The 13,238-nt window shown below is 45.2% G+C and overlaps 1 protein-coding gene across 7 annotated transcripts in view; it reads left to right on the top strand.

Annotated features, from left to right (window-relative positions):
- The window catches only part of PTPRG (protein tyrosine phosphatase receptor type G), a 684,348-nt gene that overhangs the window by 514,636 nt on the left and 156,474 nt on the right, over positions 1-13,238 (top strand). For all 7 annotated transcript variants that reach the window (XM_045807508.2, XM_045807506.2, XM_045807511.2 and 4 more), the window contains one exon: positions 8,993-9,059. In XM_045807508.2, coding sequence (XP_045663464.2) covers positions 8,993-9,059 — 67 coding nt within the window. The remainder of the gene's footprint in view (positions 1-8,992; positions 9,060-13,238) is intronic.

The following is a 13,238-nucleotide window of genomic DNA, read 5'->3' as shown; positions in this document are numbered from 1 at the left end:
GATTGATTTCTGAGGACAGTGATGACATAAGGTCCCACTCGCAGTATCAGACACCAAAGCCTTCATGTAACTGTGTGGTTTGGAATGGGGAATGCCCCATGAGGTATTGCTTGGAAAGAGTAGATTGATACTTAGTCTTCAGAGGCTATACCATGGGAGCAGTCATTCAGTGCTCAAAAGGAGGCAGAGTAGAAATGCCCCTTCCAAACAAAAGAGGAAAGGTGGAGTGTGTAATGAGTCTGTACTTAGCTTGGCTGCTGTGACTCAGAAGCAGCAGCTGCTCACGCCGGTGCCTTTCGCCGTGCACCTTGCCCAGGGACATCTTTCTCTGAGAGAGCCTCGAGTTTGCTGCTGCAATTTATCGGTTTCCTATGTTTGTTCAAAACATAAAAGCTACTGAAAACGCTTTGTCCCAGAATGGATTATGGATGTCTGTTTGTTCCATTTGGGGTTTGTTCACTATTTTTGCCAAATTTTCCTGGTTGGAACTTGGATTCTAAACATATCACTTCCCCTCAAACTCTAGAAGCTGTGATATAACATGGCACTTCAGGTCTGTGAGAGGCAAGAGCCTACTTAGAGGGGTGGGGACTGCCTTGAAGAGCTGATGCAGCCGTGTAAGGAAAATGGTGGTGTGTGGATTGTTTAGGGAGGCCAGCACCCTCGTCTCCCTGTGGGAACACGCACTAGACTGTCAGGTCTGTGAAGAGGAGGTCTGTGATTTTTTCCGTGCCATATCTCAGCACCCAGTTCTCAGCATGTGGGTATCTACTTCTGCATAACAGATGACCACAAGCTTAGCTGAAACCACACACATTTACCATCTCATGGTTTCTGTGGACCCTCTGCTTCATGGTTTCTCACCAGGCTGCAATCAAAGTATCAGCCACTGTTGAGGTCTCATCTGAAAGCTCAACTGGGGAAGGAGACACTTTCTCGAGGGCTGTTTGACTGAGGCCCTCAGTTTCCCTCTGGCTGTTGCCCAGAGACCACCTTCAGTTCCACACGATATGGGCTGCTTTAGCACGGCCGTTTACTTCACCAAAGTGCGTAAGCCAAGTAAACACAGTGAGACAAGATGGAGGTTAGAATCTCTTATAACCTAATCATCGAAGGGGTGCCTCTTTGGCTTGGCGACATACTGCTTGTTAAAAGGAAGCTGCTAGATCCAGCCCATCCTCAAAGGGAGGAGATTACACAGGGGCCTAAAAACCTGGAGTTGGGGATCGTTGAGGGCCATCTTAGTGACAGCCCACCACAGCATGCAGTTGGCACGTGGGACATATTTATTGAATGAATGAGTATAAGACCTGGGTTCTTACCATTTAGGCCAAGGGCATCATTCCATTTCCCCCCATCACCTCTTTATACAACTATAAGATGAGCAATGTCATTTTAATATTTTATATATAATAGCTACATGGTATTTACAGAGTCTTCCCCCATCTCTCATACTGCCACGTGGATGCTTCATTTATTTCCAACGTGATGACCTTAACCCACTTCTAAAGAGGAATGTTTTCAAGAGAAGGATCAATCTGGTGACCCCTTTGATCCGATATGCCTCATCTTTTATATTTTTCTTGCTGCACACATGGTAGGGATTTAAAGCAGTCCCCACACAGTGCTTTCTGGATTCAGAGTCTTTTGTAAATGGACTGCCCTGAGCAGCTTTTTGCTTCTGGGGAATGAGAAAGCAAGGGTGAGAGTTCACATGTACTGTGTTTTGGTTGAAGCCACTTGCTCCCTATGGAAGCAGTCCGCTCTGCTTTCTCCCCCAAGACTTTGATATTGTTGGGGCTTTTCGGTGCATGGCGGGATTATTAACAAGAGAAAGGCCAAGTTGTCCAGCACTGCCACGCTGAATCGAGAGAAACTTGCAGGCAAGTCACTGAACCTGAAATAAGCTTCTGTTGCCCCAGGCTTCCCCAGATTGCATGCCCTTTTTTTTTCCCCTTAAATTCAAAAATCATAACAATATCTGTGTGAAATGGTTTACACTCTAGCCTAAGTCTCTCAGTCCTACTTTGCTAGGTTGGAATTTCTTTTTTGCCTTTTTGCAGTTCAAGAGCAACCTTTACTTTGAGAAGTCTGGCAGGGGTGGGACAGGCAGGTTCTGCGTCTCTGTTTGGAACTGCTGTAAAGGCTTCCCCACAACCTTCTTGGCTCTGAAACACAATGCATTAAAAAGACAAAGAAGAACAAAAATCACCACGTGGAGGTTCCATTTGTCAGGTGCCCCAGCCTGCCCATTTTCCCTCTCTCTCTCTCTCTCTCTCTCTCTCTCTCTCTCCTGCCTTGGCTTTGAAATTGAGTTTTTGAGTGTGTCCAAAGCCAGAGGAAATGGCATTGTCTACTCAGTCTGGGACAGTTTGATACTCATGAAAAGAAGAAATCGCCTGTGTTGACAATAGGCAAGGCTGCTGCTGGCAAGATCCGCACTAGTGCACATTTGCTACTGGGCCTCGCTGTCACCCTGCTGGGTTGGTTTTTCCAGTAATAGACTCCTCCAAGCCAAGTCTGACAATTAAGTGGTAAATACTCTGGTGAGCAAGAGTGGTGGGAGCAGAGGGATAGAGAAGGTCAGTTGAAGTAGACCAAGAGCATTAAATTCATTTCCTCCATGGCCTTCTCTGTCCATGCATCTCAATTCTCCGGAGATGAATAACTTGTGAATTGACTGGTTTCCACTAATATTATGAATTAACAGTAAGTAAGCTGTGTCAATGCTCCAGCTCCATTTGAAGGGGGGAGGGTGAAGCCTATTAGCATTTATAATTGTGTTGCCTTTTCATATTAGTCCCTTCCCGTGGCTGAGGAATTCGGGAGTTTTCTCATCTGTTGATGGAAACCAGTCCCAAGAGGGTGTGCTGTCAAGTGCCGGGAAATAGATGATGATATGGGGCCATACCCTTCCCCCCCCTCGCCGACACATACAGGAGCTCTTGCCTCTCTTGTGAGATGCATCTGTGATGTTCTGCGTATCTGTGAGATTAGGCTTGAAGTATGATTCTGGAAACCTATTATTCAAAGTTAAACCAAGCCTCCTGGCCAGGAGTCCATTCTTGGTGACTTGCCTTTAGCTTGCTAGGAGACTAAAATCCCTATAGGGACTTCCATGAAAGTCCCTATAGCTTCACAGAGCTCCTTTTTCCTTTGCCATGCCTCATTCTGGATTGGGTCTCTGTTTTCTCTCTGACTTTATTCCATGCCAATTTGGGACACTAAATGCACCAAGACCTCTGATTCTGCCTTCTCTAATCCCATGGAAGCAGCGACAGTCGGGAGACAATAGAAAACATCGTGGGGATGTCAAAAGGGAAAAAAAGAAATTTCTCCCATCAGAAACTGAGGCTTGTAGGCTGTACATGAAGAAAAGCCATGTTTATGAGTATTTATAAAAAAGTCAAGAGAAGAACAATGTTTTCAGTGTGGATCAGGAGGTTAGTGGTTTGCTGCTATGCTTGTCTCCTTGAACATAGACACATTTCCTAAATTATTGACCGTGTTTGCTTTATTCATAAAGAAATCTGGTCTTTGTTCTATCTCTGGGTCAGTCCTAGCCGAAATGCAGTTTGTGAACATGGCCAGGTTACAAATAGTTTGAGCCAAGAAGCTCTTGACAGCAACTTGAATCAAAATGTGATGAGCGGTAACCAAGGTGTTGAGGTCAGAACGAAAGAAACTGAGGCATCCTTGCTACGTGGCTCTTTAGGTAAGAGCCGTGGGAGGAAGAGGAGAATCAGATCTGAAATCAGATCTCATGAGAAGGGCCTGCCCTCGTCCTGATCAGAGGACACAGTTCCCCACTAACCCCCGGAGGGGATGGATCATCGTCCCCTGCAGTTCAGCAAGGCCATGTGGAGTCTCTGGTCCTGCTGTTTGTCACTTTCCTTCGCAGGCATGGTTTCATGGTCTAGCCATTCACTCCCAGCAGGCATAAATCCTTATTCCCTCAAGAGGATATTGGCTGGATGTGACATTTATAGGACTAAAGGAGCAGCTGGCGATGTCAGATTCAAGGCAAGTAGGTTGTCTTGGCCATCCTAGTTAGCAGATGGCCAGGACTTGATAGATGGAAGGTTATCAGGATCCAGGGCAAGGGCCAAATGGCACAGTAGACTGGAAACGTAGATGGCGGCAGATATCCGAACGCAGGCACGGGCAGTCTGCTGGGGCCTCTCTGCTTCCGTTTCTTCTTGCTTCCAGCAGGAGAGACCACAGGTCCTCCAGAGGGCCTGGATTCCAGACACAGCTCTAGAGATTATTGACAACGCGGTCATGAATCTGAGAGTTGGTTCAAGTCCTTAACATGGTCTATTTTTTGGAAAGAGAATGTTAGGAAGATTAGATTTCATCAGGCATTCCTATGAATTTGGCCTTTTGCCCAAACCTACGTGTCACGGTTTCCTGTATTGCTAATGTCTTTGTGTGGTGCGTTATATCTAAGGACAACTTAAAGGCTTTAATTCAGAGCCCTCTGTCGCGGGCATGCCGTTCTTTTGAAGATGACTAATGCCACGAAAGCTGCTCGGAAATGGAAGGACCAGGAGCTAAGTTTTGCTGTGAGAGCACAAACCGCAGGGCGGGGGGGGAATTCCATTTCTTCGAGGCCATTTTAAGCTCATTTGTGCAATTGCCACCTTCTCAGTATTACTGCACAACTCCTTTGATCTCGGAGTGGAAGGTGGCAAATTTCAAGAGCCAGGAAACCTCCTCATGTGGCTTTAAAAGGAGCAGCGTATTATGAAATTGAGTGGATGTCAAATAAAACATAAATTTGGATCTTTTGAAATGTGAGCTCAAGTAGGTATTACTTTTAGAGCCAAGTACATGGAGAAGTTCAGGGATGAAATTGCTGTTGTTTGACATTCATTTAAATGTGACTGTTTGGGTCAGGTTGTTGCCAGTGCCCTCCATCCCTCTCGAATGTTGCATTTGGATTCAGCATGACACTCCAAGCTTTGCTCATGTAATCCTCAGGACAGCTTATGAAATCGTATCCCCATTTTACAGGTGAGGACACTAACGCTCTAAGGGTTCATCCCTGACTCAAAATTTCATTTTCCCCCACCCCTTGGCCCTCTCTGCTCTGGATGGAGACCAGAATGTAAATACGGGTTGCTCACACAGTCTTCTTCACTGTAGGCATATTTCAGAGCTGTCCAAATTACTTAGCTTATGTTCGTGAATTTTTTTCTTTAAGTGGCAAATTGATTGAAACAGTAAATGGAAGGGATTATTTCAGTTAGGGTTGTGCCTTTACTGGAACAAACCCACTTATTAGCATGCTATTTGGATTCCCACCCTGAGTTTTGGAACCCAGACACAGACTGGAGAGTAAGCACGGTCTTATTAGTAAGTTACTTGGACAAGCCAGTAATCTCCGTTATTTTCTCCCCTTCTCCTGATCCATCTTCTCAACTCCAGCCATGGAAACTAGCAATGGGGGCGCCGTGGAGGTGAATGGGCATTGTAGAAGGTATTTTCATGTATGGGATTGCTTAGAGTCTGGGGTCACGCCCTTGAGCTTGAATGAGACCAGACCTGAGTAATCAGACACAGAGATACTGTAGCCAGAAGTGGTCAGAGAGTAAACCTGGAGTAGGTCACCTGGTTATTTTCCTCTTGCGTGAGCTGCAAATGTTATCGGTGGGCGTAAGTCATGGGGGGTTAGGAACATTTTCTTTGAGTTTTCTCATCATCGAATAAGACTGAATGCATTAAAGGGTCCCCCTAACTACAAAACACCCCCCACACACACACACAGTTGGAATTGAAAATTAAAGTATCTGTGAAATATTGCCCTGGTAGAGGAGGGGTAACATGATTTTCGAGAAACACATGAGTTAATTGGGTTGACGGCAAATGCCGTGTCTTGGTATGTGGAATCTCACCGAGAAACCTTTATAACAAATCATAAACAAAGTGTATTGGTTCAGAAAATCATTGACCTCATAGTCTGTGCCCAATCCTCCAGTTCTACACACACTCATAGAAACTCTAACAGTTAAATTTTGTGCTGTAATAAACGATCCAACTTAGCTAACACAACAATTATTTTATTGCCTTATGATTCTGTAGGTTAACTGGTCAGGTCTGGTTGGGACCAGCTCGGGTGGTCTCTGCAGACCTCGGGTAGTTCATCTGAGGTTGGTGGTCTGGGACAGACTCACTGTCCTGTCTGACAGTTGGCAGGCTGGTGAGTGTAGAATGGCCTCAGCTGGGACTGCCTGTCTGCTCCATGTCATCTCACCCTCCAGGAGACTAGCCTGGGATTCTTCAGCTGGTGGTCTCAGGATTTCAAAGAGTAACAAGAGAGGATAAACGTCTGGCAGGCAAGCCCTGTGGAAGTTGCTCCCTACATCACGTTTGCTAATGTTGCATTGGCCAAAGCAAGTCATGTGCCAAAGCCCAGTTTCAAAGAGGGTGCCATTGATAGACACTCTTGATGGGAGGCGTGGCCAGCTCAAATCACAAAGGTGTGTGTGACAGGGCTGGCGGGAGTTTGTGGCCCTTTCGCCATTTCCTGCAGGTGTGAGAATGACTACAGATAGTTGAATTGGCATAAACTTCTCTGCCAGACTGAATCTGGAGAAGGAAGATCACATTTTTGTCTCTAACTTCAGTTTGATATGGGATATTTCTCTCAGCTCTTATTTTATTCTTTCACTTTTGAAACTTGGCCACATTTACTGGTGGACTCACTTATCTTGCATTCTTGAGTTGTGATTCTGTTTTTGACCAAGTTTTTAAAATGTTGATAAGTATTTGCTTTGGTAAATATGAATGTTTCATTTTGGTGTATTTTTTGTGAATATTTGCCTTTCAAGAATGTTCTGTGCTCAACCAGCATGTTAAAGCCCTGGCTAGGGCTTCCTGTCAGGCAGTTTGGAGGTACGCTAATGCCAACTCCCAGAATTCCCCCTCCGTGATCTGATACTCACTCGGTTCCTATTCACTGATCCTTTTTTAAGTGCCTGTAGTGTTTACGATGTAGTACCAAATTTCACCTCACTTTATTAGTCTGTAAACAGAACACCATACATAATGACACCAGTGTTTGAGTTTAGTCATAACTCAGGGCTCGAGACATTAATAGGTAATCACCGTTACCTCATAGAGCATGTAACCTGAATTTCTCAACCTCAACTTTTGCCCCATTGACACCTTGGGCCAGGTAATTTCTTTCTGTGGGGTGTGCTATTCTGTGCTATTCTTAACATAATGGAATTTTTAGCAGCAGCCCTGCCTCTACCCACGTGATGCTAGTAGTGCCTCCCTCTTCAACCCTATTTGTGACAACCAACAATGCCTGCAGAATGGCCCGATGTCCCCTGGGTGGGGGTGAGGAGCGGGAGATAGGTAAAGTCTGCCTCCAGATGAGAACTACTACTCATGTGTGAAGTATGGGTATTGTCTGAGAGCAAACTAGGAGCAGCTACCCAATGGATGATTTGTGAGGGGGGGGGGGAAGGAATGTGGAAAATTTTTAGTTACCTTAAAATTTTCACCTAAGATGGCCCTGAATTAACTAGGAGACATCAGGTTAGGTCTTGCTACACGTTGAAAGGTTCACCAGTGGGGCGCCTGAGTGGCGCGGTCATTAAGCGTCTGCCTTTGGCTCAGGGCGTGATCCCGGCTTCTCCGCTGGGAGCCTGCTTCTTCCTCTCCCACTCCCCCTGCTTGTGTTAATAAATAAATAAAATCTTAAAAAAAAAAAAAGGTTCACCAATATCTCAATATCTTCATTATGTTAGAAATGTATTAAATAGGGGCGCCTGGGTGGCTCAGTTGGTTAAGCATCTGCCCTCGACTCAGGTCATGGTCCTGGGGTCCTGGGATCGAGTCCCTCATCAGGCTCTCTGCTCAGCGGGGAGCCTCCTTCTCCCTCTCCCCTTGCTCCTCTCCCTTTGTTCCTCCCCCTGCTTGTGCTCTCTCCCTCTCTGTCAAATAAATAACTAAAATCTTAAAAAAAAAAAAAGTGGATTAAATATAAATATCACTCCTGGAAAGAATTCAGAAGATATGCTGGCCACAGAGAATGGATTTTGGAAAACTATTTGAGAAAAGTTAGTCATCCACAAAAAATTATATCAAGATGCACTCCGTACTCATCATTTAAGGTCATAAATGATTGATTGAGTGCCGGTCTTGCTGCATCTGTTCCCTGCTCACTTCCCGAACGGCTATCCATTCCTGGATTATTTTGGAGAAAATCTAGACATCATTTCATTTCATTTGTAAATATTTCAATAACGTGTCTAAAAGAAAATACCTCAAGACCAAAATTACAGTATGCTGGTAGAATTGTAGTCTTCTAGAAGGGGCAAGAATGAGAATTAGTGCTGACTAATATCAGAACGTTAGGGAGAGAATGGGTAAGAGGGTTGACTTTGGGGGGAATTAAAAACCCCAGGTGGAAATGAAGTTAGGAGATACTGTCTTTTCAGGCTCCCCTCCTGTCCTGTCCTCTCCTCTCTTGCTCTGACTCTTAGAAATTCCTCTTACAGTTTGTGGTAAAGCACAGGAGACTGGGAGCCTTAGAAAGGAGAGGAGGCTGGCAGGGCACAGATCCATTTTCTAAAAAGGAGAGAAAAAAAACACATCACAAGAAGGTATTGAAATACTCAGTCAATGATGGATTACTCTTTGATGACTTTCAATGACTTTTTAGCAGATCCGGGTGTACTTTTAATAAAACAAAAGCAAGAGGGAAGTCTTGCAGTTGCTTTTTAAGGTTTTACTGGGACTGTGGTATTTCTCTCCCGTTCTAATGTATTCTGAGAAGTTTCTTTTGATTTAGACTTCCTCACTCGATTTTATGATGTCATAAATCTTCTGTGTTTGGTGAGAGCCGTGGTCTATGTAAGACCTACACAGCCTGCTAGATAACATCTATTTTTCCCCCCTTCTCTTCAGAAGATTAAACTGAGGATGTTGTGTCTGATGCCAGCATAGATTTAACCAATCATGTTTTCTTTACATGTAGGTCAGTCCAAGGGACAATTCCGCACTGGATCCTATTATCCATGGGTTGAAGGGCGTCGTCCATCATGGTAAGTAAGCCACGTACGCTTCTTTTTACTGGGATGTGAAGAGCTAAGGTCTCCACCTAAAGGAATGGGGTTATCTTGCAGAGGACAGAGGGTGACACCCATTCCTCATCCAGTGATGTTGAAGGGCATTAGAGCCATCATTTGATGGGTAAAGAGCACGCCCATTTATTACCTGCAAATGGATCTGGGTTCACAGTAAGCAATTTGTTTCTCTTCAGGTACCACTCTGAATGCGTATGTTATAAATCAAAGCACCCTAAGATGTACCATTGGTATGCGCTGAACCTGCCACTGTCTCATGTCTCTTAAAAATAGTCTTCTTTCAAGTATCTTTGCATTAATAAATTTCTTGATTTGCCTCTCAGATTTAGGGAAAAAAATTTAAGTAGCTGTGACAAGGCATTAAACTTTGCTGCATGTGAGCAAGCATCATCAGCTCCTAGCAATGGAAAAAGCTAGGCCGTGGTCTGTGTAGCAGACGTCTTATCCTCAGGCGTAAAACTGGGAGAGAAAGTAAGATAAATGGGTTCTGTCTTTCCCAACTGGTTTTTATTGGAGGAATTTCCCTGCAACTTTATTATCGGCGATGCATCATTACCTATGACATCAGGATCCTCTAATTTCAAAAGTACCCTTGTCGCAGGGAGGTGTGGAGTCTTCGAGGTAATGTAATGATTTGCAAAGTTTTAATAATCTAATTAGAATTCCAAAGACATTGACAGAAGTAGCATTAGTAACCATAATAAATCTCCCCTTCATCTCCACAGCTGTGATAAAACATCTTCACACCTTTCTGGGAGGATTGTCTTTCGACATTAGCCAACTCTGCAGAGCTTAACAGACACCTTCCCCCATTTCTCTCAGGAAAACTAAAAGCAGTTGTCAGTGTGCAGTTGAAGCAAATAGGATTTGGGATTAATTGTCCTGCTCTTAGAACCATTCAGTCGTGCAGCAGGTAACAATAACAGACCGAGTGAGAGCAGGAAAATAGTGTGGCCAAAGACACCCGCCTAGAGGTTTTCGTGGTGGCAAGTTCCCACGGCTTCTTCTCAATTTCAGTTTGTCTGTCTCAGGCAAAGCCCTCGCACGGAGCTGGGATTAGGCTGTGTGGCGGTTCCTGCAGAGAACAGAGCACCTTTGCCAAAACTGCTTCTGCATTGCACGTCTGTGTTTTGCTGTTGGTAACGGTGGTGGTGATTTGGGGCAGTAGGGGCGTTCACCTTGTCCTCTGGGCAGCCTCGAAATGGGGCAACGTGTTGTGGATTCTGAGCTCCTCTCCCAGAAGATCCCCTTGGATACTCTATCGATGAAACTCCTTCCAGAAATTCATAGGATCGACTGAGTTTGGGGGTTTGAAATGTAGTAAATGATGAATAGATCTTCCTTGCCCCCGGACTTTTCGTCCTGTTTTAAGACAAACACACCTTGGAGAGAGGTCTAGAATCTTCGAAACAGGTCCCTATTCTTCGGTCAGAGAGGAAGCACTCTACCAGCTATGGCATTTAAGTAGATCTGTGTGTTCTTATTTCCACAATGGTAAATGAAGGAGATTCCATATGTTAAAGGGAAGCAGAAGCTTCTGTTAGCTCCCAGATCCCCAAATCTCTGTAAACTCGCTGTGTAGTCATCATTTGGTTCATGGGCTCCGTGCTGGCATAATCGTATTATCCTTGCTCATTATCCACAATTACCCTCTCAGAGGCTGTTCTGTGTACACCCTTCTATGTTTACCTGGCGCTGGGAGGGTGAGAGATGCCTGGGATGTGGTTTCAAAACTACTTCCTAATGGAGAAGTCAGAGGACACCTACCAGAAATAATTCCCTGCAAAACAGAGTTTACTTATTTATGCAGCCAAAGTGTGGCAGGCCCCCTGTGTGTGATTGAGAGACGCAGGGAGGTGTCTGGAAGGGTGGTGAGGTGAGGTGAGGTGCCGCCTCTCTTTTCCTCCAGCCTGCCTGGAGTGCCATCACTCCCAGCTTTTGTATTTGCTGTTTCTGCTGCTTCTGTCCGGAAAGTTCTTGCCTTAGCTCATCACAAGGGTGTCTCCCTTTATTATTTCAGGTTCAGTTCAGATTTGTGCCTCCTCACAAAGTTCTTTCTTAATTATCCTATCAAATGCCCAGCCCCACGGCTCCCTAGGTTCCTTTCTTTGGACACTTAAAAGTATCTGAAATAACTTTATTTTTATTTACTCATGTATTACCTACTAAAGTGTCAGCTTCCTGAGGGCAAGACCCCCTGCGTGTGTGGCAAATAACAGATGCTCAGTAAATGTTAGCCAAGTCAGTGAGTTAGGTAAACCTACATATAAGTGAAAACATCAAAATATAAAACTGGGAGAAGAGGAGGAGGAACCAAAGGCCACTTCAGTTTTGCTTTGACTGGGAAGAGAAAGGAGTAAGAGAACATCTTGGAAACCTGACTTTCTCCCCGCCACCAGTTCTCGGGCTGTTGCTGACTTCCATTGTGATAACGCTCCTCTCTTTTGTCGTTCTTCCAACAGAGAGTGAACATTCGAAATGGCTAAAACAGCCTTTGTTGGAACTAGAAGCATTTTCAAGTTGAAGGTCCTGTGAGGGATTTGAATGATCTGTTAATTTGATGGGACAGAAATAATCGTGCCCTTCACAGAATCTCTGGCTTGGAAATGATGATAGAAATGTGTGAAAAAGGAAAAATCAATATGGATTTCTGTAACAGTCCAGAATTGGTTTTATTTCTTCAGCTCTGGGAGTCATATCTTAGAATATTAATTCCTCATTAAGTGAAAGTTGTTTCTTTTTAATAGGAAGAATCTTATATATTCTTTCAGCTGAAATGACAGTGAGAAGTCTGGTCACCTCCGCCAGTCGTACTTGGCATTTGGTTGTCAGGGGCCCCGTGAAGCAAACCGCAAGGTAGCATTTTCGGTGCAGGTGAATTTGTTGGCGGGGGGTGGGAGGAGGGCTAAAGAGGAGAGGAAGAAGCAGGGCCAGGTGGGGACAGTGTCGGCACCACAGTACAGGTCTGATATCTCCGAATAGGGAGGGAATCTAGGAGGACAGCCTGAAGGCAGCTCTCAAATTCTTGGCCAGGCCATTGAAGCACCTCAGAGCCAAGACTGCCTGTGAGAGGCGTCCTGTGTTGGGTTCCCCTGCCATGTGGACTCACCGGCTAGAGCATCCCATCGAGACCGGCCTCCGTGAGAGCACCGCTCAGCCCTGAAGGGGCAGCAGCTATCAGCGGGCAGCTAACGAGGCTCCTCATGGCAGTTTGACCCTGGAAGGAAGAGTCGGCATGTACCTCCCTTGGCTGGCACGGAGGTTCACATCTTCCTTCCTAATCCCATTTCCAAAGAGGTTGCCTTGGTCCTCTCACTCTTAAAGTGCTCACAGGTCCTTAGGTTCTTGGTCCTTTCATGCAGTTATTAAGTGCCTAACCGAGGCACACCACGAAACTAGGCAGGGCCTGCAGAGCAGACGTAGACCTGCCCGCCTTGCATTTATAAAGTCTCTGGGGACCATACAGTTGAGCACTGTCATTGTGTTAAAGAGTGGGGAGCAGCAGGCTTAACTCAGACTTGGGGCTCTCCAGGAGGCATTTCAGGCAAAGTGACCACTGATACCTCAAGGTGCATAGAGACCGTGCAGGCGGAGAAGCGGGCAGCCAAGGTTTCAAGCCGCGCCACTGTCGCTGGAGGTCGCTGGAGGTCGCTGGTGTGGCTGGTGGTGGAAGTGCATGTAGCATCTGTGAGGCTCTGTACTCGGCAGCATTGCTTCTTTACGGCTGGCGAGAGAGATCTAGAAACCTCTTGGCAAACGTGAAGTGTTGTTTCTTATGTGTTCATGTTCCTATGTAAATTGTGATTTTTACAAACTTGAGAGCCATGAAAAAATATAAATAGAATGGAGAGATGTGATTGCCGTAGATTCTGGTCCCGTCTCTCCATTGAGCAATAGATGGAAGCACTAACATGTATCTGATCAGCTGTTTTATTTACACACTCCCACCAATATCCACCAGGGAGGAAAGATTTAGGGAGAAATTGAATCCAAGTCACAGCATTGACTCGGTCATTTACAGTCCTTTTTGTATACAAGAACTGGCATTTAAGAGAAGCCACACCTCATAGAAATATTGGTTCTGAAAAACCTAGTCTAGTTCTGTGTGTGTGTTTTTTTAAACACATTTAAGGGGGA

This window comes from Ursus americanus, chromosome 14 (genome assembly GCF_024610735.1).
Source record: "Ursus americanus isolate L20-20 chromosome 14, mUrsAme1.1.p, whole genome shotgun sequence".
Lineage (NCBI taxonomy): Eukaryota > Metazoa > Chordata > Mammalia > Carnivora > Ursidae > Ursus > Ursus americanus.
The sequence above is the reverse complement of the archived record's forward strand: the minus strand, read 5'-3'. Positions and strand labels throughout refer to the sequence as shown.